The 26,948-nt window shown below is 40.2% G+C and overlaps 1 protein-coding gene across 4 annotated transcripts in view; it reads left to right on the forward strand.

The window, feature by feature from the left end:
* Positions 1-17,378: 17,378 nt before the first annotated feature.
* The window catches only part of LOC122888246 (kin of IRRE-like protein 3), a 301,529-nt gene continuing 291,959 nt past the window's right edge, over positions 17,379-26,948 (forward strand). Inside the window, exon 1 of one of the 4 annotated variants that reach the window (XM_044222437.1) lies at positions 17,379-17,803. In XM_044222437.1, the coding sequence (XP_044078372.1) occupies positions 17,755-17,803 (49 nt within the window). In that variant the 5' untranslated portion in view covers positions 17,379-17,754. The remainder of the gene's footprint in view (positions 17,804-26,948) is intronic. The other 3 variants (XM_044222434.1, XM_044222436.1, XM_044222435.1) reach the window with 3 other exon arrangements.

Here is a 26,948-nt window from a genome sequence, read left to right on the forward strand (position 1 = left end):
TATTGGATTGGAAGACATGCCCCACTCACAATTAAGAAAAGAAGATCGTGCCCACTGCTTCTACAACACATCCTCATACCTAAATGGCAGAATAGGTAGTTTGCGAATGACCTATTCTAACCGATGTAACGAGATATATGACCACTGGAGAGTACCAACGACAGGTGTACCTGACCTTTATTGTCATGGTAACAGTAATAAACACGTGCTTAATGTTGTGAAACATCGCAGTTTGGTCAGGCTTAGGCACCAAAACTACTTTGTTAGGTTTAGGAAAAGATCATGGTTTGGGTTAAAATAAGTGAGTTACATTACGTTAATGTTGACTTTTGGTTTCACACGGGACATGAAGAGCGGCCTCCTCCCTAAGTGGACTTTGTCGCTCTTCACATACGCGCCTGAGGAATGGATCAAGTAGAGCAAATGCATCCCCATTGTTCAATTAGAGGGAGCAAAGTTATGGTTTTTCTACCCCACTTTTTGTCTTTTTAAAAATAAACTTATCAAACAGTCCCCGCAATCAGGTGATTATAATTAAGTAGCCTGTATCAATGATCGTTTTACTATTTTCAGAAATAACAAAATACTAGTAAAAATACAAGCAATAAAAAAAAATCACACATTTTTGGACCACCCTTTGAGCTGGCACAGTCGAACCCGTAGCTGATTGTTTGCCAGAGCATGCTTTGGCTGTCGATCACAGTCTGTCAATCCACATAGGAGACTGTTTACAAAAAGGTGAGAAACATGCCATTTAGCCTAACTGCAATCATGGACTGAAAGTAGAACATAGGACAAGATAGGTTAGCATATGTTGAATGAACCTGCTTGCCCCACTGACTCCAGCCAAACTTTAAATTAGCTAAAAGTAGGATTGTAATGTCGCCAAAATGCCGATTTGTGATCAGATAGGATTCGGCTGTGGAGATGGCATGTTAGCAAAGGAGCCAAATCAAAAAGTCGGCTCTTTTATGTGTGGCTATTAAGATTTTGCATTAGCCCTGTTGATTTTATTATTTGGGATACGTGGAAGGTAAACACACATACCCACCTTTATACCCACCAGAGTTTAACCACCTTTTTATGAGTTTCCATTACCTAACCAGCAGACATTTATAGATTAACCACCTTTCATTTTCCCACTACATCCACTCTGTGAGTTTGTCCAATTACTGTACCATTTTCTCCCCTGTCCCACACAGCAGACTAACCTAGAATAGTGTTTCCCAAACCTCTAATTGAGCACGCACCCCCTGTCCAGCATGTTTTCTATCCAACCCTTCTTCACCACCCTTGGCTCAATTGAGATTTTATGAGCCATGCCGTTAAACTCAACCAAGTAAGGAACACACAATCTCATAATGTGTCATTATAATTCATCTAACTGTAGGACTGAGCAGGTCATCTACAAAATTATGATTATTTTATGTTTTGGAAATTATCTTCTATTGCTACCATAAATCAGGTTAGGTGGTGTAGAAATGCAGGAAATTTGTTTTAAATTATATATATTTTGCACCCCATGTTAAAACAGAGAGAGAGAGAGAGAGAGAGAGAGAGAGAGAGAGAATTGAATTTGAAAAAGCCTTTTATTACTATAAATCACACTTCATTGTACAGTTAACAAAACACCAAGTTTCCTTATATAAGTACCAAAGAAATCAATAAAACATACAAATAAATAAATTACACCAAATGTGTAAAAAATAAATCCTCTTCAACAACAGTACATAATGTTCCATTACCACACCATTTCATTTCGAATGATAAAAGATCCTTTGTAGACTTATAAAAATAAAAATCTATCCACACTCGTGATTTCACCAAATTTAAAAACATTATTACATCTTTACCAGAACACCTTTCAACCATATTTTTCCTGCTCATACAAATAGCCAGTTTTGCCTGACCTAAAACAAAATTCAAAAGCTGACAAGTAAACCTTTTACCTTTTAAAACCAAAAATAAAAATCCTCATGGAAAACAATTCGCTAAAAGAAATAAAAACATTTTCCAACATTGAAAATAAAGGTTTTAGTCTGTCACATTCCATAAAAGCATGAAAAACTGTTTCTCTTTTTGAGCAGAAAGGACAGTCAGCATTAACTTCAGGATTATGAACTGAGATAAAGGCATTAACAGCGATGGCACAGTGAAGAAGCCTCTACTGCATATCTCCTGCCCTTTTAGATAACGGTGGCTTATACAGTGAGCCTCCACTCAGGTTTCACATTCTCTTCAACATCCAATACTCTGCGCCACAGGGTGTCAACTTTATCATTCAGTATCTTTTTATTAAAAACTTTAACACATATTTTATAAAAATCTTTGCCAGTGGCTTTTAAAAAATCCAAACACAATGGTCTTTCAGCATATAAAAAAGGTCCACTCCAACCATCTAACTTAGGGTGGACATGGTAATCATAGGAAAACACTTTTTATTAGGTGTATTAGGAGTGTTAACTTTCCCATGTCTGTCCATCAGCAAATCTTTTTCTTCAATACTGACCAACAATTTCCAGTTCTTTAGCATTTGCTCAACAGTCCGCAACAACCTGACCTTTAGACAAGAGGCCACATCTTCTGTTTTTTTTCAAAGTCCATTCCAGCTACATGAATCAAACGTCCAAACGTGAAGATCTGTGAATTCCACAACAGTACATTTAAGTCCATGAAAGGAGCAATTGTCATTTGTTAAATCAAAACGAGCTCCGTTTATTAGTGGCTCCTCCAAAAGCCAGTGAAGAAAAGGTGTTGTCTCATTTCTCTGTGATTCAAAGAGACTCCAAACCTTAAAGAGATTGCAATAAAACACTGGCAGTCCATTCACGTTCACTTTAAGGGGGTCCATTAGAAACAGGGATTTGTCCAACCCCAGTCTTTCAGTTCTCTGTAAAATGGAGCATGTAACAGCCCGCCACCCATTCACTAACGGTCCATACAGAAATCTTTGTAAAAATTGCAACCGAAAGGCTGCTATTCTACTTTTCAAATGTATCAAACCATGACCACCCTCCTCTTTAGGTAAATACAACACACTCTGTGGGACCTAGTGCAACTTATCCCAAAAAAATCAATTCAAACAAAATTCCAATTCACTTTTGCTGATGATAAAATTTTAAAATCTTCTAAAACTTTCATTAAAACCTGCACATCATTTTGTCCATTAATTAAAACCACCACATCATCAGCAAAGGCAGACAAAGAAATACTGTTTTCACAAATAGGTAGATTCAAACCACAAATATTTTCTCTTAATTTTTGCAACAAAGGTTCAGTAGCAAGGGCATATAACATTCTAGACAAAGAACATCCCTGTCTAATACCCCTACAGACTTTAAAAGGAGTGCATAAGCCACCGTTTATCTTGAGCACACTCTCAACATCACCATAGAGCACTTTCACTTTATCAATAAAATCCTGACAGAATCCAAAAGCTTCTAAAGTTCTCCACAAATAAGAGTGTTCAACCCTATCAAAGGCCTTTTCTTGATCTAGTGAGATAAGTCCAGTATCAATGTTGAGCACCTTGGAGACATCAAAAATATCCCGTATAAGGGCAACATTGTTGAAAATTGACCTACCCGGGACACAATAAGTCTAATCTGGATGCACCACTTGATCTATTACGCTAGCTAACACTTTTGAGAGCAATTTATAATCAGAGCAAAGGAGCGAGACAGGATGCCAGTTCTTAATTTCTAAAAGATCTTCTTTCTTGGGGAGAATAGTGATGACTACTCCACAGCTACTCAATGGCTACCGGCCTGAGCTCATTGGTCATTAAGCACCCGCAAAAGGTCCTCTAGAACTAGAAGGCCGTCAATTCCTGGCACTTTACCGGAATCCATGCCTTGAAGGGCCTTGTGCAACTCCCCCAGGCTTAAAGCACCCGAGAGCTCTGCATTGGCCCCCTCTGACACTTGAGTCAAACTTTCACAAAGAAAAAAAAAAAACGAACCAGAGCTCCTTGTTTTTTCAACCTGAGTAGATCTGCTAGCTGTTTTTTTTATATGAGATCATCTCTGTGTAATTTTGATTACTTGTTGAATCAGCTAAACTGTAATTTCATAATCTCTGCCTCCAAAGCCTTCATAGAACTATTTAACTCTTTGGTGACATTGCGGGTGCACTGTTGACAAAATTGTTTTATTTGGACCTTTCCAAAATCCCACCATTGCTGTAAGTCTTGAAATGATTCTTTTGTTTTTTTAAACTCTTCCCAAAATACTTTAAATACATCCTTAAAATCCTTACTACACAATAAGTATTGAAATGCCAGTATGCACTATGTGGTTTAATTTGATTTAAAAAGAAAAAGCCCAATACCATATGATGATCAGAAAAACTGACCAGTGAAATGACAACTTTTAAAAATACCCAACTGATGTTTAAAACCATAAAAACGGTCTAATCTAGCAAGAGATAGAACATTGTCACAAACATGGACCCATGTATACTGTCTCTGTCTGTCGTGAAAATGCCTCCAAACACAAATCATTCACATTTATCATCTTAATGAGATGGTCACGTGACGGCATATGGGGCTCAATATGATTTCTGTCAGTATTATTTTCCATACAATTAAAAATTTCCTCCTAAAAATAAATATTTTTCAGTACTGCATTTTTGTAACATGGTACTAAGAGCATCTAAAAACACCAATCTTTCCACTGCTGCCGTTGGAGCATAGACACAAACAAAAACATATTTTTCAAAAATAGCTCTTATTTTTAATATTCTTCCTTTTACAATCTCATCAACTTGATAAGAGACTGGACAAAAACTCTTAAATAAAATACCCACACCCCCACTAAGTGTGGTGTTGTGATTGAGGACAGAAATACCATCCCACTCCTGCATCCAATCAGCACCATTTTTAACATCACTGTGTGTTTCTTGGATAAAAATAACGTCTTTTTTTTTCTGTTTAATGACTTCAAACAATTCAGCTCTTTTTTACCATTTCTTGCACCATTCACATTTAATGATGCAATACACACTTCAGCCATACTCAAAAATAAAAATAAAATCAGACTATGATTCATATTCATTGATTTAAGATTTTTCACTGCCATCATTTAAATCCAAATGGACTTTTCGCACTATTTTCTTTAACCTGTACACCTCTTTGTTTGAAAAACAGCCTTCAGCAATGAAATTCTTTGTTTTTTCCACAAACTGTCCTACATCTGGGAAGTATTCATTGATCAACACCCCTCTCTTGTTCTTCGTTGATTTGAAGAACAGTTTAATGTCATCTACATCATAATTGCGGCTGGAACACTCACTTACTGCACACTCACTGAATCACTTGGATCAACAACATCTTCAAGATCTAATTTCTAAAATCATTAACTTTTATCTGACTTCTTCCTTTTCAAAGGCACTTTAAACAATGCTTGCTCTGAAACAATTTCATTAGGCCTACCGTCAACCTCCCGAACATCCCCCATAACCATTTCTGAATCTCTTTTATCGCTTGACTCACCTTTTGTCTCCCTCGTTCTCAACATCTTTAGCACTTTCGATGTTTTCCCCCACTGAAACCAAAGCATCCTTTGCAGTCCCAGCGCTCTGCGTTCCATCATGATTGCTCGCCCGCGCCACCATGCTCTCTGCCCCAGCTGAAGCTTCACCAGTCTCACCGGACTCCTCTGCCTCACTGGCCGGCTGCACAGTACCATTAGCTGCGCCTTCCGCATCAGCCAAATGATTGTCTTCCTCTTGTTTGCTGGGTCAAGCTCAGACCAAATGGCCAACTTTACCACAGCCAAAGCATTTGATTTTGTCAATGGTAATGAAAACCACATAATCAAAATCATCCACACGGAAGCTCAGCGAGAGGTCTAGATCAGCGTCATTGTTTATGATCATGAAAACGGAGCATCTGAAAGACACAACATGTTTCAGTAAGGGAGAAACACGGCCAATTGGAATTTTTTTTAAATCGAGGAGACTAGTTTTCCGTAACGAGACAAGGCTTGCGTTAAAACAACATTGCTAATAAATGGCGGGACGTTCAAGAGAGTAACTCTTTTAGATGGTAATGAAAGTGGAAGAACGGGGATAAGAACACCTTCTAAAATAATTCCCCTCTGAACTACTTTGTTTGCTTTTTCTATTGTGCTCAAGAAAATTACAATAGCGCAATTCATCTTTGAGGCAGACAATACATTCTCATGTCCCGCAATTTCCCCTATAGCTAAACAGCAACTCTCCACACTCGCTGTCGCTGCCACTTTTACACCGTGACGACACTTGACTGAACCCAAACCATGAGCATCTGGTACCGCCTTAGTCTTAAGCCTACTCTTCAATGTGGAGATGGTGTCTGCCTCCCAAACCCAAACTGGGATCTGATTCCACAGGAGAGGAGATTGATAGCTGAAGGCCCTGGCTCCCATTCTACTTTTGAAGACTCTAGGAACCACAAGTATTGCTGCATTCTGCACAATCTTCTAATGGGGTAATAAGGTACTATGAGCTCTTTAAGATACAATGACCATGAAGGTGAGGAGAAGGATTTTAATTACATTCAATTCTGGATTTTGGAGGGAGCCAGTGCAGAGAAGCTAATAAAGGAGAAATATGATCTCTTTTCCTAGTTCTTGTCAGTACACGTGCCGCAGCATTCTGGATCTACTGGAGAGTCTTAAGGGATTTATTTGTGCAGCCTGATAATAAGGGATTGCACTAATCCAGCCTAGAAGTAACAAAAGCATGGACTAGTTTTTCTGCATCATTTTGAGACTGAATGTGCCTGATTTTTGCAGTGTTACGTAGATGAAAAAAGGCAGTCCTTTTGTTTCATGTGGGAGTTAAAGGACAAATCCTGATCAAAGATAACTCAGAAGTTCCTTATGGTGGTACTGGAGGCCTGTCGTAACGGGGGCTGTTATATGGAGGTATGTGGACCCAAAAGCAGATGACGAGGAAGCGGTCTCAGGGTGAAGTAGCCGGATAACTACCGTGTTTATTGTGGGGTGGAATGCAGGCAAGAACAGGCAGAGGTGAGCAGACAAAATCCAAAATCCAAAAATCCAAACAAGGTCCACCAGAGAACAAGGAATCCAAGATAAACTCACAGACAAGGGCTCGGCAAGGAACAACACCATGTGTACAACAATGATCCGACCCAGAACAAAGAAAAGACCAAGACTAAATACCCTAGGGGAGATGAGATAACAAGACACAGGTGCCAACAATCAAGGGAGGACCAACAATCAAAACTGGAGGGAAAACACAGACAGGAAGTAAAAACACAAGACACACAAGGGAAGGAGACTACTACAAAATAAACCAGGAAGTGATACACCTAAACTACCACAAGGCCAGGGCAATGCCATTTAGAACTAACTAATAATAACTATATCTTTAGATGTCTCAGAAGTGTTTGGGGCCAAGTACAATAACTTCAGTTTTGTCAGAGTTTAACATCAGAAAATTGCAGGTCATCCAGGTTTTTATGTCCTTAAGGCATGCTTGACATTTAGCTAACTGATTAGTTTCATCTGGCTTGATAGATAGATATAATTTGGTATCATCCGCATAACAATGAAAGTTTGTGGAGTGTTTACAAATAATATTGCCTAAAGGAAGCATACATAAGGTGAATAGAATCTGTCCAAGCACAGAATCTTGTGGAACTCCGTGAATAACTTTGGCGTGCACAGAGGACTCACCGTTAACATGTACAAACTGAGATTGATCTGATAGATAGGGTTTAAACCAGCTTAGTGCAGCTCCTTTAATGCCAATTGAATTTTCCAGTCTCTGTAATAGGATGTGATGGTCAATGGTGTCGGATGCAGCACTAAAATCTAACAAGACGAGTACATAGACAAGTCCATTGTTTGATGCAATTAGAAGATCATTTGTATTTTTCACTAGTGCTGCCTCTGTTCTATGATGCACTCTAAATCCTGCCTGAAAATCCTCAAATAAACTATTGTTATTTAGAAAGTCACACAACTGATTGGTGACTGCTTTCTCAAGGACCTTTGAGAGAAAGGGAAGGTTAGATATAGTTTGCTAAAACCCCTGGATCAAGAGTGGGCTTTTTAAGAAGAGGTTTAATTACAGCTAATTCAAAGGACTGTGGTATATAGCCTGTTAATAAAGACAGATTGAGACACTGCAATGAGAAAACTTCTGTTATGAAACGGCGCTATATAAATAAAATTGAATTGAATTGATCATATCCAGTAAAGAAGTGCTAAGGGTAAAACTTCTTTAAGCAGTCTAGTTGGGATGGGGGCTGAAAGACAGGTTGATGGCTTAGATGAAGAAATCGTTGAAGTTAGTTGAAGGCGGCAGAAAAGTCTTAATACATATCAGGTTTTACAGCTGTTTCAAAAGTTCCTGTGTTTGAAAATAAATCAGTACCGCTGAGGACTGGACGTGATGAATTTTGTCTCTAATAATTAAAAGTTTATCATTAAAGAAGCTCATGAAGTTGTTACTACTGAAGGCTATAGGAATACATGACTCAATAGAGCTGTGATTCTCTGTCAGTCTGGCTACAGTGCTGAAAAAAAAAACCCAGTCTTGTTCTTATTTTCCTCTATTAATGATAAATAGTAGGCTGCTCTAGCATTACAGAGGGCTTTCCAATATATTTTAAATCACGGTTCAGCTTGTTTGTGGTGGCAATTGTGGTGACAACGACATTTAGGTCACTACAATGCATTTACAATGTGAGTACGATTAGCTGGCCAGGGTTTGGACCACAGTGTGTCCCAAAAAACGAAAGAATGCCTGTACCCCTCAAGTCTTGGTAAGCATCCAGAGGATTTTTGGTATGTGGTTTCCTGTAGGATTAATATTCGGAGCAGAGCCTCAGTGTGGGCTCTAGCTCTTCCCACCTCAGCTCTTTTATTCTATTGTTGGATTTAATTGTCTCTGTGTTCTCATGCCAACAATCTTTTTCTTCTGTTTACAACCAGGTGCTCACTTCCCCTGGTATACTTCACTTGATATGTGTAACTGTTTTGTGTGTCCAAATGTGTTTTGCATGTGTGTGTGTGTGCCATTGTCTGGCCTGACATAGACCTTTCTCAGGAAAAATTGCCTAATTATGCTGCTAGGCCACAGAGATGACTGGGCCAATCTACATGACTTTGTATCAGGATTGGTACATTATTGTTCCTCAGCTTTTATGCTCCATATCAGAAGCGCATCTTTTTGGGTGCAAATTCTCACAGAGCAATTCAGTCATGCTCACTGCACTGCATGTTAATATTTCTTTTGCAGAAGCAAAATAAGTCAGGAATGCATCAGTTCGGTTGAGTCAAACAGCGGCCCTGCTCCTGGGAGAGCAATTTCAGTGGGCAATTTTTGTGTCTGGTGCTTGGAGACATGTTAAATCCTCATCATATTAAAGTTTGGGGTCCGATTGAGATTCTTGGCAGCAAGATTAAATTTAAACTGCTGTGCTGTGCTTACCATCTGATAGCTACTAACTGTAACCTGACTTGTGAAGAAATTTCAAAGATAGCACCTATGTTTCATATTTGAAATCAATGAACATCAACTGTTTCACTGACTGATGAAAGCCTTAAAAATGCATTATCAAAAGGCTGTGGAATGGAGGAATGTGTTTTGTAAGTGATGTAAAGTGCAGAAAGTATTGAAGCCCTGGTTTTCTGCCTGCAATATCATTTGTATTCACTGTATTGACTTTTCTACAGCCCTCCAGCCTCTCTGTCTTTAATTATTAATTTCAGGGCATTTGTTATTGTATTCACTAGGAGTCTTCAGCTTTTCCCTCCTCAGCTCCATGGAAATTGAATCTCCTCTCTGGTGTAGTGCTAATGCAGGCAGTTCTGTTCCAAATGGATTGAGAGCATATTGAATGCTTCAGTTGCTCCTCGGGGTAGGTGCAGCTTAGTGAAGGAATTAGTCCAGCGCCTTGAAAGATGAGAAGGGAGAATAGTGTCCTAATAGAAATGCTCCATCTTCGTTCCTCTCTCTATTTTCTTTGGCAATCTCCATCTCTCTATGCCTCTCTTTCCTCATTTATTTTTTGGCACAGCCTTTTAGAAACGTCACTACGCCAGTCACTTGCCACTCAGGTTTAAGGTTGAACTGAATGACCATAATTGAGTCGTGAGACTTCATTGGACCACACCATCAACGGATGCATTTAAATGATTTATTAACAAAAACGGCTTGATTATGAGGAAAGCTTGAACTCTTGTACTTCTTTGGTCTGTTGCTGTGTTGTGATGAAGCTTCGGTAGGGCCATAGTACACGGGCACGACAGACCCCGAAAAGCCTCCAGTTACTTGAGACAAGATTAAGCTGGTCTGAGATCTGAACGAATGTAGCAGTGACACGCTTGAGAGGACCATGATTTGTATTAAGTGCCCGGGGATACCATTGCGGGAGCTGAGGTGGCAGCTACGATTCTGGAGTGACCAGAGTACTGGACAGGAAAAATGCTGGACAAACCAGAATCAAGTAGCCACTTTTACGGACTCAGAGAGAAAAAGGATCTTTCATGGTTATGCTGGGGTTTACGAAATTTGCAAGAAGATTGCAAGGGTCTAGAAAGGATTCAGTGGTGATTGGACTTTGAAGTAAAAGTCAGGTGTAAGCTAACTGGATTGATTGGTTTTGGTTTGTTTAAAGTAAATGCCATTGTGTTGTGTGAGAAATTAGACGAGTCCGAAATGCAGGCGTGACGATGTGGGTCACCAGCGAAGGGTAGAGGTGGTAAATCCAGAGCATCTGAGGAAACCAAAAAAGAAAGCGAGAACATGGCTTCTACAGTTTGAGCAACATGGTGGATGCTGTATCTGGAGCGGATGGTATGGATGCAGACTGACAGCAAGTCTGTGGTAAGAGGAAGGTGGCGAGGACTTGAGCTTGCTCTTGACAAAGAAGTCCTCTGAAAAGTTCAGTTATCTGAGGATGGCTGGAGGCCAGATCCAGGCTGCCAGTTAGTAGTTTAGAGGAGCTAAAGTCGCTAGGGTAAACTTTTGATGTGTTTTGATGGCCATCACGAATTGGGTGTAGGTAACAAAACAGGTCATAGCATCAAGACGAGATGGTTGTGGATGATATTCTGTTGATTATATCACCCAGAGAGGGCGAGCCTCTGAACTTATGAAATGAGAAACAGGAAAGAGAGTGAGCGATGGTGTTGGAATGACTTGGAACATGAGCAAAAGAACATATAGGTGTGTAACAGAGTGAACGGTATGATGATGGGGAGTTGGAGCGAACTTTGTTGATTATGTCTACGTCTGCGAGGTTGTCGAACTACATGATAGACTTGCAGAATAGCTGCAGCTATAATGGGATAGACTCCGAAGAGAGCGGAGGAAGCGACCAGGCATTCACTTGCGAGCTCTGGGGGCCATTCTATTGCGAAGCATCTTCCATTGTAGAAACCCCCAAAACCCAACAGTATACAGATGGATGTCATGTGGGTGAGTCAGCTGTACGTCGTAGAAGAAGGTGATCCCGTTCCATTTGGCAAGAAGGTTGAACCAAACACGGAGTTCAGGAGATGGAATGGTTAGTTTATTCACTGAAGATGGAAAGCGATTGATAGTAAGGAGAGAGAGGAGTTGACATTTGGTGCAGCATTGGGCTAGGAGGAAATTGGGCAAGAATATAGCAGGAAGGAGCTGAGTGAGACTAGGCACCACATGTGGAGCATGGTGTTGCGACAGTAAATTTCATTGTCAAGCATGCCCCAACATGTGTCCTCATTGACCTGCTGAAGACGGGCTGCGGCTTCGGAGGCAGAGTGGATGTGATATTGCTAGAACCATTGCCTCAAAAATGGAGAGCCAGATTAAAGATGATGGCCATGTAATTATTCATTTCCTGCCGGCGGGTGGGAAATTCTGAACAAAATATGAGATAGAAAGCATAAGCAAACTCTGTGGGTGTAAGTTCTCTGGAACAGGTGGGTATTCTCCCTTTCAGGTAGAGGTGCCCTTTGTGTCCTTTGAGGAATCTGTCCCAGCTAGAGCAAGCTGCTGGATGGGCTGGATGGATAGGCTGGATGCTGGGGTTGCTGGATGTAGGCGGATGTTGCCAGACTTCGAGCTATGCGCTTGTGTCCGCACCACAGTTCGTTCGCACCAATCAGCGTCCTATAAGGAAGTACTGGCAGCTATGGGCATGCCCTAACACTAGGTGTGCAAGACGACATGTGTGAGAAGTGACTGTTGAAAACAACAACAGGTTAGCGTATATGCTGCCAGCATCAGTTATATCAGAGGTGGAGAGTATTTTTTCATTTCACAAACAACTCCCGTAGTGCATTAAATAGACTCCTCAGAGAAACCAAAGTGCAATGTAGGAACAAGAACTTTGACTATACCTATCTTAATCAGCAAAAATAATGAATAAAAAATAATAAATAAAATAATTGAGCTCCAGAGTTAGCTTCTCATGATATTAGCTAACAACATAGTCCACCCCTGTAATAACAGTAAGACAGAAGCTAGCTCAGCATACCTTACTTTTCTTGAAGTTACATATGCAAACTTGGTTTTGTAAGCAACAGCAGCAAACTCCATATTTCTGAACTCGGTAATAGCCAGACATCCTATTAGCTGAGAAAAGCCTAAATTTGAATTGGACTCAGATGCCACTGTCCAATTTTGCAAGTACACTGCAAGGGCCAGCTCCCTGGTAGTATTTGACGTCAATAAGATGACTGATTGATATCTACGACTAGTGCGAAACACCCCATTATGACCGATGTGTGCGGCTGTGGCTTAGTGGTAGGGCGGGTTGTCCACCAAGCAGAAGGTTGGCGGTTCGATTCTGGCTTCCCCCAGCCCACATGTCAAAGTGTCCTCGGGCAAGACACTGAACTCCAAATTGCTCCTGAGGGCTGAACCTTTGGGGTGTGTGAATGATTAGTTAGTTTCTTTGAACTGCCATCAGTGTGTGAATGTGATATGTAGTGTGAAGCACTTTGAGTAGAGTAGACTCGACTAGAAAGGTGCTATACAAGTACAGTCCATTTACATTTAGTCATCCACCTGTCCTATTGATTTTAAGGGCCACTCTCTCTGCATATCACCTTAACATATTTACATAACTGACATGGGTTATGTATTTTATACAATGCTATTTGTCATGATTATCTGCCCCCCCCCCCACACTTTTGTTCTTTAGTGCATTTAGAGTTAGACTTCATATTGTGTGTTTTTCCTTGTTCATCTTTTAATAAATGCTTTTGTATAATAATGCTGGTTTCTTTAATGTTGCACAAGACCAAATTGATAGTTTAGTGTATTTTATGAGACTGAATCAATTATTAATTAATTAGCAATCCTTTCCCTTGTTTAAGGGTGGTGCCCCCAAGGACTTTATTCATTAAAGTTATTATTTATGATTATCTTTGATAATTCTGATAACCATACTTAATTGATGGCACCAAACTGTAGGTGCACCTCTAACCATTGTAAAACCCAACAGTAGGTAACACTAGAGAAACTAGCAAGAGACAGCTAGATTTTGAAAGTATCCAACAGAAAAAATCCCACCACTTCCCTCCTTCCAAAGCCACTCCCCCAAAACACATTTTCATGCGCAGTGAATGCACGGGCAGCGCGCAGGTCCAATCATTTTGTTCAGATGGGCTTATTACAGGCCTGCAAAAGCCACAGGTGCTGGATTTTTTTCATTCCCCCCCCCCCAGATTATTTGATTTATTGATTGCTGTCAGATGTAAAGAGAATTTAAAAAATATAACAAAAAATGCTTCTGAAATACATAATAATTAATAATAATAATAATACAACTTTATTTATAGAGCACTAATCAAAACAAAGTACAAAGTGCTTCACAACAAGATAAATAAAATACCACAACAAATAAAACACATAATATACACAAAAGCAATAAAATAAACAATAAAATAAACAGCCAGTTCAGGTAAAATCAGGATATGCTTTCAGATAAAAATGTGTTTTGAGAAGAGACTTAAATGAAGACACTGACTCAGACAACCTAATTTCTTCAGGCAAGTTGTTCCAGAGCCTTGGGGCCCTGATAGCAAAAGCTCTGTCACCCTTAGTTTTCAACCTGGACTCAGGAACAGACAGGAGACCCCTGCCCGAAGATCTCAAACTACGTGAAGGTTCATAAGGGATTACAAGGTCTAAAATATAGTCTGGAGCCAGGCCATGAAGAACCTTAAAAGTAATCAATAAGATCTTAAAATCAATCCTAAAACAAACAGGGAGCCAATGTAAAGAGCCTAAAACAGGTGTTATGTGGTCGTACTTCTTGGTCCTGGTTAAGAGCCTAGCAGCTGAGTTCTGTACAGTCTGCAGTCGTGTCAAAGTTTTTTGATTAAGACAAGTGAACAGGCTGTTACAATAATCAAGGCGTGAGGAGATGTACAACAGTTTCTGCATCACTAAGATTTAGAATAGATCGGATTTTTGCAATGTTTCTGAGGTGATTAAAAACATGATTGGACAAGCTTAGTGATATGTTGCTCAAAACATAAATTGCTATCAAACAGGACACCAAGGTTTCTTGTAACAGGCTTGATATGTTGTGACAAGTTACCAGTGGATGGCAGTATTTGTTTAGTGATGTGTTGGGGCCCAATAACAAGGATTTCAGTTTTATTTGAGTTGAGCTGCAGAAAATGTATCGACATCCAGTTTTTTATGTCAGACAGGCAGTCCTGCAGAGAACTCAGCATTCTAAGGTCAGTGGGCTTGACAGGGAGGTACAACTATGTGTCATTCGCATAACAATGAAAAGAAATACCATGTCTGCGGATGACATCAACCAAAGGAAGCATGTATAAGGAGAACAGTATTGGTCCCAGAATTGAACCTTGAGGAACACTGTACTTGATATGAGAAAAGGATGACATGAAGTTATTAATGCTGACACAGAATTTCCTATTGGACAGATAAGATGAGAACCAGTCTAGTGCAGTGCCAGATATGCCCACCCAGTGCCTCAGTCTATCTAAAAGAATGCCATGATCATTTGTGTCAAAGGCAGCACTTATGTCCAGCAGCACAAGAATTGAACACATGCCTGCGTCTGCATTCATTAAAAGGTCATTAGTGACTTTGAGAAGGGCTGTCTCAGTGCTGTGGTGTTGACGAAAGCCAGATTGGAACTTTTCAAAGGTATTATTGTTTTCCACAGCAGCAAGAAGCTGCTTGGAAACAAGTTTGTCAAGAATCTTCGAAATAAAAGGCAGTTTGGAGATTAGGCGATAGTTATCCAGGAGGGTGGAATCAAGCCCAGGTTTTTTTAGGACTGGCTGGACACAAGCAGTTTTAAAGTAAACAGGGACACAGCCAGTAGACAGCGAGCTGTTAAAATAATTTGTAAAAGGGGTGCAATACAATCCATAACTTCCAATAAAAACCTAGTTGGGATTTTGTCCAGAGGGCTGGAGGACACTCTCATAAGCGACATGATATCTGTGAGTTAAGGGAGCGTAACAGCAGAAAAATTGCTCAAAGAATCCCTGAGCGGGTGATCCACATCTAAAAAGGCAGGATTGGGGGTGATATCAGATCTTATTAACTCCACCTTTCCAGCAAAGTGCAAAAGAAACTTTTCACAATCAGCGTCACAATCAGCAGGGGCACAAGGAGAGGCTGGGTTAACTAACTGATCCACAGTCTGGGGTTGTGCTGATGGGCAGAAATAAGTGCAGAGAAATGGCATGTTCTTGCATCCTTCACCATCCTATTATAAAAGGAGTAATATCTCTTTCATGGCCACAAAATGGACCTGGAGACCTGATTTCTTCCATCTGCGTTCTGCTCTTCTGCATTTCTTTTTACAGCTTCGAATACTGTCATTTAACCATGGCTGTTTTCTAGTCTTTGAGTTTGGTCTATTTTTCAGAGGAGCTATGAGATCTAAGGTTGAAGAACACAGGTAGTTAAAATAATCAACCAAATCGTTGGTGTTGGAGGAATCGGGAAACACACTGCCAGGAGAATTGAACAGTGTATAGAATTTTGAGGCACTATGCTCATTAAGGACACGTGTGTACTTAGAGCAGGATAAGACAGTACTAGCAGCCTCTAATTCAGTTAAAAACAATGCATAGGTGGTCAGATACAAACATGTCCCTGATTTCCACAGATGGGGTTTTCAGGCTGTTTATGGTGGGCAGAGAAAAGAAAGAAGAAGAGCGAGGGGAAACAGGTGATGTAAATAGTCAACTACGTGAGGAGGACAGCACAGCATGCTGCAGGTTAGCCGCCAGCATGTGACTACCTGACTTGTTTGGGTGAAGACCATCTCATGCAAACAAGGAAGAATGATCCCAGAATAAGTTAAAGTTGTGAATAAAACCAACGTCATGGGTGCTGCAGACAGACTGGAGCCAGGTATGACATTACCTGCCCTAGCTTTAAGTTATTTGCCTATATACATCAAATCTAGAAATAAAAAGCAGTTTCTGCATTTTACCACTGTTTAATATTTCAAACTGCAACTGTCAGATAATTACAACACGTCAGCATAATTTCTAGTTTACTGCTCTGAACAGCGACGTCTCACTTTCTTCAGGAGTGATCCTTCTTGCTGAAACCTTTCACTCCTTCATCTCCCTACAACTTCTGTGTGGCATAAGAACCTAGCAATTCCCTCACTTAAAAGAATGCTGCCTGTGAACATAATCTAAGCAGCAATTGTGTTTCCTGTAATTACATATTTGGCAAAACAGATTAGTAGGAATAATTGTAATTTGTAGGAGACAAGGTTGTTTGGCTCAGATGCAGGTCTGGCAAAAACATTCACATAGCACAGTTGCAAAGGTGTTGCAGACATCAATCTAATGGCTTAGAATGTGAGTGGAAATGAAACCAGCATGTGACATGGCTCCATATTAACTCTGACAGATGCCTGCCTTGTGGAATGTGTCACAATTTATTTGAAGATTTTTCTTATCACCTTCAAGGCATGGCTAGGTCTGACATCAAGCTATTTCACAGAGCTTTTACCCCACACAGTATGTACTGAATGATCGTAGCCTTGAGGCAGGTTCCTTTTGTCTGCTCCCAAGTCAGCATTTAAACATGTAGAACACAATAAATATTTAATATCCAAGTAAGACAATTTGTTTTGCTGCCTATATTCCAAGGGAAAAACAACACAAAACCCAACAAGAATCACAAATGACAAATCTGCATGCTTTAAAAGCTCTATATAATTTTATGTCTTTATGTGCTTGCTTTCACTAAATTTCTATTCTCATTGTCAACAAATACAATACATATGTTACTGTCCATTTGTACAAAGTGCTAAACATTATCTTACCGACCCATTAAATGATAATGCATGGCAGATCATCCAGGAGATTCTTTGTCTCTGTCTAGACCATCAAAATCGCAGAGAGGCAGACGAGCAGGCGGGGAGAGAGGGAGGAGCCAGCCTCTTAAGCACTTTCCTCCATGACTGTACCACAGAGAGAGAGAGATGCAGGGAGGAGAGAGGGAGCCAGTGAACAAGAGAGCAGTCAGAGTGAGCAAGTAGTAAAGCAAGCCTGATGCACGCAGAGTGAACAGCAAGGAGGAAAACAGGGAGAAAAAGACACTCAGCAGTGGAGACTGAAGACGAATTCAGAGAAAGAAAGGAGAAACAAGAAGACTCAGACTGAGGGAAGAGCAGCTGAGGGAGGAAGCTACAGTGTCTCAAGTCCACACACTCTTTGTATCTCAACTGTTAATTCTGCCTCAGCGTCAGCATCTCACAAGAAGACATCAGTATACTCATCTGCAACAATGACTTCCTGGCTGCTGCTTCTTCTTCTCTGTTGCTTTGCCAGCGTGGGTGAGTGAACAAGGCTTTTTTTGTTTCTCTTTTTCCATTTTCACTGTCTGCAAGTTTGGATGCAGTTTGAAGCCGCTCTGTGCTGGTGCTCCGAGCAGCAAGCTATTTTTCAAGTTCCTCTCCTGTGAGACATAGTGAATTGGTCATTAGTGCTTTGTTTTTTCACATCATGGTGAAATGTCGTGTCGTATTCTGTTGCATCTCCTTTTCTTAAAGTGATGTCTCGATTTGTGCTCAGCAGGCAGAAGTGCTGATTTGTTCTCAGTCGAGCTTATGCTGCGTGATGAGGGGAAAGGTTTGGGTAATTTACCAACATGATGACTACAGGATTTAAGAAAGATAGAAAGATTACAATGCACAGAAGCACATTGACAGAAGCGGCATTATCTGCTTCATTGCAGTCTGGGAAGTTGTCTCATAACCCCCAAGTTTTATGCACATATTTTGTTAATGGATGCAATTGAAAATGCAATATATATTCCCAAGTCCTTGATGCTGTGTGTAATTGCTACACTTGCTACAGTGTATATGAGTTGTATGCATAGTAGATAATCTGGTTTATCTTGTTATTTATATCAGCTTGCATTTGCATGATACAGAGAGCCTGTGCTTGAACAGACTGTATAGACGTTTGTTCCAACCAAACTTTTCGTTTATCTTGACTGAGCACTCGTTGCTGATGCAATAAATTGTGAAACAAAGGAGTAAATTAAGTGATTCTTGAAAAGTGCTGTTTGGAAAAGCTTTAAAAGTTTATTGATTTTTGCTGCCCCTATCCTGTGGTTGGTGATGACTTCACACTTACCACAGCTCAAGTCCATTCACTGAATCTGAAATGACTTCAGTTTATTACTGCCATGTGGGTTTACAATGAAGTTTTCCAGAAATGTGATAGCAATATGTTAATAATATTGAGCTTATTGTTGCTCTAGATACTTGCATAGGAATCAGAAAAGAGTGAAAATATCTCTGAACACTCATTCATGTTCATTATTTTTGTCTGTTGTAAATGAGCAGAAGCGTCCTCAGCAACAGTAGGGCTGTACAGAAACACTGTGAGGTGAGGCGAAACATTATAATGCTATTATGCTCCTTTTAAATAAAGCATCATGCTGTCTTCCCTTGGCATTCAATTTAATTCACCTGTTGTGCCACCGACTTCTTGTTTTAACTTGCTCACTCATCTGGAGTCCCAGCTCTAAATGGATATCTACCAAATGTTATTGCTTAACTTAATGTTAAGGTTGAGTGTTCGAAGTCAGCCGTGTGTGACTTGTGCTAGAAAACCTGCCTAGTCAGGTGGAATCTGCACGCACACACACACACACACACACACACACTGTAGGTTAGGGCACACCACCACTAATTTGATTCTGACACTGGTAATAAAGCTTTTAATATAACTCTCAGTAGCTCTTTTTCAGGCACTGTACATCACCTCTCAAGAGGATAGCAGCTTTATTGCCTAGTTTTATGAGCGTATGAGTGTGTGCTGGTGTCGGCCCCCCTCCTACCCCCTTTTTTGTAAAGTGTAAGTCTGAGAGGGATCATTTGCCACTGTTTCCAAATGACTGCTTCATTTGCAGAAGCAATGCTTTATAGCACTGTGCTCCCCAGTGCACCACACAAAAGGGTGTTTAGCTGAAAAATCAAGCAAGTTCCCCTCTGCTTCAGCTAATCTGCAGTGTTTGGGAATACACAGATGAGATCAACTAGCCTCAGAGTTAGTGGGATTCTCTAATTAGAGAGGCTGCACATTATGTATTACTCAGTCCTCTGGGTTTTTGGAACTGTAATCCACAGGAGGCTGGGGGTTGGGTCCAAATCACATGGGAGCAAAGCATCCTCCTGCAGCTGTCAGAACATGGACAACCTCGAGCCGTTAATAACTCCTACACTCTGTGCCAGATTCCCATGCTCAGCAATACTGGTTATCATGCACTGTTTAAGGAGATTGCAGGTGAGCACACACATACAAACTGTCACTGCTGTCACTTCCCCTTTTGACTGAAATGATCAAGTTTGATGATTTGCATTTCTTGCGGGTGGAATCAGAGTGAGAGGACATCAACATGAACCAAAAAAGGAGGAGATGAGAGAAAGGAAAGACACAAAGTCCCCACTGCAATCTGACTCTCCTTCTGGAGATGGTAGCCTTCCTCATGTGTTCTTGTCATCCTAGGCTGGCTTTGGCACCAACAAAATGTGGGAGAGAGGAAGAGTGATGATTGGAACACTTGGAAATGGATGTCTCTGTGTGGACTTGAGGATGAAAGTAATAGCACTGGGTCGGAGGAGGTTAGTTTTACATTGGCGTGGTTGTGTATCTTAAAGGTGCAAAAGGCACCTTCTTGTTTTGGTAGGACTTCATTACCCCTTGGTTCTTCTAGCTGAATGAAGGAGGAGAAAAATGGAGCTTTAGGTTTATGGATTTTGTGCAAAGTAAAGTTAACTCTGTTTGGAGGCCAGACAGTGAAGAAGAGGAATGATTTTAAAGTTCTTTTTCAGTTTCGAAGATTGAGGTAATTAACAACCCATCAGATAAGAAACAGTAATGTTAAAATACAAAATCTTAACATTATTTTGCAAAGCATTATCTTACACAAGGTTTCTTAAGACTACTTAGTATATTACATTCAAGTTACACAGTTTTAATAATGTAAAGTATTTTTCAGTGAATCACAATACAAGTCAAAACGATGCACCAAAGTGGGCATTCTGCATACCACTCAAAAGCAATAAGTTCATTTATATACTGTATACTTTTGTTTTTTTTCCTTTCAATCTAGACTGTGCAGTTAAATATGAATGTAATTCTTAATGAAGGCAAAATCTTTGCCTTCATCTGTGGGAACCACAAGGCAAATATGAATGGATACCTCATTGGCCTGCTTGTCACAGGTTGACCATTGATTCTACGAGATTAATTAAATGTTTGCATATTAATCACAATGCTGTAAAAGCTTCATATTCATACCTACTTGATTTAATAGTTTTTCATGTTGACTGCATCCTTGTGTCTTTTATTACGGGGTGGCTGTGGCTTAGAGGTAGAGCAGGTTGTCCTCTAACTGGAAGACTGGCAAGATACTGAACACCAGTGTGTGAGTGTGTGTGTGAATGATGAGTTTCTTTCTGATGAGCAGTTGGCACCTTGCATGGTAGCCTCTGCCATGTGTATTTGTGTGAATAGGGTGAATGACATGTAGTGTAAAGCACTTTGAGTGGTCAGAAGACTAGAAAGGCGCTAGGCAAGTACAGTCCATTTACCATCAACTGAGTAGCTGATGAGCATTTCAGAATCTGAATCAGAAATACTTTATTGATCCCCAAGGGGAAACTCTTTTGTTACAGCAGCTCACTATCACATTAGTGCACACAGGAATATAAGTACTAAGCAAAAAATATCATACACTATAATACAGGTAAGATAAATTAAGTACCAAGTGGGTATAAGTATAAAATTAAAATAAGTGTAAAGTACAAAGACTTAGAGTACAACTGGATTGTTGATTACCTGACTGGCAGACCACAGCATGTGCGTCTGCAGCACTGTGTGTCAGACACCGTGGTCAGCAACACTGGGGACCCTCAGGGGACTGTCCTCTCTCCCTTCCTCTTCACCATCTACACCACAGACTTCAGCCACCACACAGAATCCTGCCACCTTCAGAAGTTTTCTGATGACTCTGCTGTGGTGGGATGTATCAGTGGTGGTGATGAGTCTGAGTACAGGGCTGTGATGGGGAACTTTGTCTCATGGTGTGCAGAACCATCTGCAGCTCAATGCGACAAAATCTAAGGAGCTGGTTGTAGACCTACTAAGGGCCAAGGCACCAGTGACCCTGGTTTCCATCCAGGGGGCCAGCGTGGACATTGTAGAGGAGTACAAGTACCTGGGAGTACACATGGACAATAAACTGGACTGGGCTAAGAACACTCAAGCTCTTTACAGAAAGGGCCTGAGCTGCCTCTATTTTCTGAGGAGGCTGAGGTCCTTCAACATCTGCTGGACAATACTGAAGATGTTTTATGAGTCTGTGGTGGCCAGTGCTATCCTGTATGCTGTTGCATGCTGGGGCAGCAGGCTGAGGGTAGTGGACGCTAAAGACTCAACACACTGATCTGTAAGGTCAGTGACATTGTGGGGGTGGAGCTGGACTCTCTGTCCGTGGTGTCAGAGAGGAGGATGCTGGCCAAACTACATGCCATCTTGGACAGTGTCTCCCACCCGCTCCATGACGTGCTGGTCAAGCAAAGGAGCACCTTCAGTGAAAGACTCATTGCCCCAAAATGCACCACAATGCGCCACAAGAAGTCATTCCTGTCTGTGGCCATCAAACTCTTCAACTCCTCCCTCTAAGTGTCTATATGACCCTAAGTCATTAAACTGGACATTGGACCATTAACGTCACTGCAATACTTATACTAATAATTGTGCAATATGTTCTGTTTAATACTCCGGTGCAATATACTCTGTTTTCGGTTTTATTTATTGATATTTATGTATTATTATACCGTACATACTTATCATCAACCGGTAAATCCACTTTGTACTTTACACTTATTTTAATTTTATACTTATATCCACTTTGTACTTAACTTATCTTGCCTGTATTATAGTGTATTATATATGTATGTGTTTAGTTGTTGTTGTGAATCGACAGCAAGATTCATTCAGAGATCTGCAAGACTTGACCTCCAGATAACACTGCTGTCAGTCAGGTGAACACACCATGACACAACACTTGAACACTCTCTCTCACCCATGGTTGAAGACGACTAGAGTTCCCTCTGGGGGCATGACTGGCAAGTCACCTAATCTTTTGAACACAGGGAAGCCATATTGACTTTCCAATGGAGCGTGATTGTGCTTGATTATGCTTCATCCATCTTTCAGTGCCCTGACCTCACACACGTAGATCTTCCAATAAGTTGCTGTTCACCTCTGCTTGATTTCTGTGGTCTGATTTCAACCACAGAAATTTCGGGGCACTGCAGTGTATAGTTCATGGCTGACAGTGATATCAAAACTTGTGGAAAGAAGCAGCTGAGAGCTATATCAGTTTTGTGTTGATAGTCAGCATTTTGCATGTCCAAAACGTATTAAGAGGCCTTGTTTTCTCTCAAAAAAAATTTCTTGTCAGGATATAAAAAGCCCCTGAACCATATCTCCGTCCATCATAGACTGGCACTTTCACTTAAAACCCATAATACTGACATTCTGTTAACAACTTAAAGCCAGACTATGTAAGTTTTGAAATAAGAAATAACACAATCTTCCTCTTACAAATGAAAAGTTGAGTTCATAAGCAATAAAACACCCTCAGGAGAATCTTGAGAAATAAAGATATAATACACTATGCAATTATAATGTAATTATATAATGTATATACAGGCTTTACACACAGACACTACATAACTGCTGAGTAAAATCCGTCCACAGCCATCTGATACAAAAAACAGGAATTTTATCGGCATTCTGACAAATTCTGTTTTTTTAATAAAATCCAGTATCTATGAGGTGATATATCGGCCCAGCCCTGCAGCACAAGCCATACTTCCATCAAGATATTATTAGAAATCACTGCTCAGAGGTCGCAGTGAGATTTATTAGACTTCTCTTACCTTGTCTCACCTTAAAAATGGCAAAGTAACAAAATAGCAGAAATGTCATATTGAAAAGGGATTTCTCAACGTCAAAACCACTCCCCATTTTATACCATTCATACAGAAGCCTTTCCTATGAATGTCTGGCTCAAATGATGTTCATATAATACTTATTACTACCTAGTCCAGAAATAGCTAAACACAACGGACACCCTCTTGTCCTCACCTAACCCAAATACAACATATTTTGGCAAACAGCATATTATAAAGCCAACAGTAAGTATTTTTTAGTGGTGAGATGTGCTTCTCCCTGCAACTGTGTCCAAAGGATGAGCATAGCTCTGTCAATCCTGTAATGCACCGCTATGCAGCACATAGGGTGACTGTGGTTTGGTGGTAGAGCCAATCGGAAAGTCGTCAGTTCGATCCTGGCTTCCCCCAGCCCACATGTCCAACCCAAGTGTCCTTAGGCAAGACACTGAACACCAAAATTGCTCCCGAGGTCTGTGCCTTCGGTGTGTGAACTGATGAGCAGTTGGAACCTGCAATCAGTATGCAAATAGTTGAAGGATTCTATAATGAAAAGACAGTCAGGTTCAGTTCAGTTCCAGTTTATTCACAACAGTTTAAATACAAGTACAATCATATAATGGGGATATGTGAAATGGAACACCCGGATAAGAATAGACACTAAGCAGATAGTATTTAAAATATATGTTTATAGTACTATGTTTAGTAACACTAGATCTGAAAGAGTGCATGTATTATACATTAATATTTACAACTTACAAAACACCTAAGACTAACCAAAGACCCTGAGAAACTAAAAATAAAACCTAAACCTAAAATAGTGGTTCCCAAAAATGTATTTCATCAGTCTAAACATTGGTTAAATATGTAACATACAATAAATAGAGACATATGGCACATGGAAATAACTTTACAGTTAAATAGAGTAGATTAACTAGTTCAGAAGTCTATGGTCTATGAAGTTTATGGTATTCAAGCTTTAACATATTTTAGTAGTAACTGCTGCTATAAGGTCTTTTTGAAGACAGACACAGATAATAACATTTTTGTGTGTGTATAACATTTAGTGTTATCCATCTCATTCCATACCTGTGGACCTCTGCAAACCACATTAAAGCTTGTACATTTAAGTTTACATTTTTTACCCTTTTATAAGATGCTTTTTCTTAGTCTTATATGTATGTGAGGGAAAATAAATCAGAATAAGGTCACAAAGTTTGTGTTGCAGGATGGCAGGTACTTTGAAGAACTGAGCTGCTGATTTAATATGGGAAGGCAGTGTTTACCCACATTTTCCCAGCACAGCACTATGTACCTGGACAGAGCTGGCTCTCTACATTGTTGCTGTAGATATGTGTGTTTTTATTTTATCTCTTTATTCAGAGCTTCACTCACTCTCACAACAGTCACACAAATACACGGCTGTACACACATATGCTCATAGTTAAGGACTTCTTCAGATGAACAATGGTGCCAAAGGGCTTGCATGCCTATATGTGTGGATATAAGTGTGCGCAGTGAGTGTGTGCAAAGAAGCATGCATTTCGTGTGGATCAGGCTACACAACACCAATTACAACCCTATGCCTCACTTTCGCAATATAAATGTAAATAAACCTTCAAACTTGTACACAAGAACTCCTGGAGGGGGAGGGAGGGAAACTCAAGTACCTTACCTCCAGATAATGATGTTTCCTTTTCATTGCCTTGCAGCCCATCACAAAGGAGTTAGCAAACATTTATGTAGTCAGTTGCAATAAAATTAGCTGTCAGGTACAAATTACAGTACACAGATGCTTTTGAGAAGAAAAGTAAATAAGAATAAGCTGAGTGCTTTCATTATGTAACTTTATGAATTAGAATCATCTTCGTAGCTTATAATTTTAAATCTACTCATCTCCCATTATATCAAAAATCATTTTTTCATGTGTCACTTGTCACCCATTCCCATTTCCCCATTTCAGCAATCTTCATGGTAGGGTTTCCCACCCCAATATGACGTAAATCAAATAGGGTCACCGCAAAAATCTCTGACTCACTGGGCTCATTCACTGCTGCTTGGCTCAGGCATAAACAGCCCAACATGAGCCCCACTGTCCCCCATATCCATTAGTCTGTAGCCAGCATGCACAGAGTTGGCATTAAAAATGCCTCCCGATTCTTCATTAGGGGACAATAACAAAAAAAACAACAAAGAACTGTGGTTTTACAGGCAGAAGACCAGACTCAAGCCAAGACTCTGTTAAGGTTCACAAGCCTTGTCACAGTAACAGAGCTGATGAGCGAGGATGAGAAGTGAGGCAGCCTCTCAGGGCATGCTGGGGGAGAGTGGAAGTTGATAAACAGCGAAGCCCTTGGACTGAAATGTAGTTTGTTGTAGCCTTATCTAAAGTAATGATGGCACTGCTGAGGGTCTAGTAATGAGGGATGTGAGTAGGAGGTAAGGCTCTAATGTCAGATCAGATAGCAGCTAGAGAAAGGTGGAGGAGCATACACTCTCTCTGCGAGGCAGTAGGGGAGAAAACAGCAGAGTGGATTTAGGTGGGGGGGCTTTTAGAGTGGGTGGGCTTTGTGAAAATGATGCCATCTCCATAGCTGTCAAACAGCGAGAATTTGGGATGCTTTGGAAGAGCAGAGGAGACAACTCCACTGAAAATAATGAGTATCTTGGCTGAAATGATGGGATGAAGAACTGTTTTTCTCCCCCTCTCTATTTCCCATTTCAGATTTGCACCATTTTGTCAGACTGTAAAGAGGTTGGAGAGCAGTGGAGTGTTGAGGCTGGATGAGAGGGCACCAGATGGATGCATTTCTTACAGATTACGGATGGATACTGAAGCCTTTCAGCAAAGCCTGCGGCTCTGCTTTTCTTTATCTTTATTATCGAGTTCACCTACAACTCCAACCATGTAGTCCATTGACTATGTAGTTGGAGTTGTAGGTGAACTCCAGGTGAATGCAAAGGACTAATCACCATCACAAGAGCAGCAGTATAATCTCATTATATTTTTATGTAATACTTTTTTTTTTCTCATTTTGTCTTTGGATTTTTTGTAAAACTCGTACCCCAACCCTGTAAAACAATATTTCAAAACTCTGCTGTTTATCTTTTTAAAAACATGCAATAACTGCATAATGGGATTACAAATTCTATTAAATATTGTTAGGAAATGAATAAAATAGTGAAACAGGTTTCCTCTGTCTTCCAGCTAATAAGAGTTTTGCTATAAATACTGTTTCTGTGACTCTCAGGAGCCCAAGAAGTTTATGGTCTGTGATCTCCCTAAGGAAGATATTTGATTAGAAGAAAAAACACCTTCTTGAAATAATAACACGTATATTATAAAGAGTACAATCTAGACATGCTCTATAGGAAAAGTGCATAGAGATAACTTCTGTTATGAATTGGCGCCATATAAATAAAACTGAACATTGAATTGATTATTAAGTCACACTCTTGTGAAACAGCTATTATTAGACATTTCCTGCAATCCAGATGTAATGAA

Source organism: Siniperca chuatsi, linkage group LG14 (genome assembly GCF_020085105.1).
Source record: "Siniperca chuatsi isolate FFG_IHB_CAS linkage group LG14, ASM2008510v1, whole genome shotgun sequence".
In the NCBI taxonomy this organism is placed as follows: Eukaryota; Metazoa; Chordata; class Actinopteri; order Centrarchiformes; family Sinipercidae; genus Siniperca; species Siniperca chuatsi.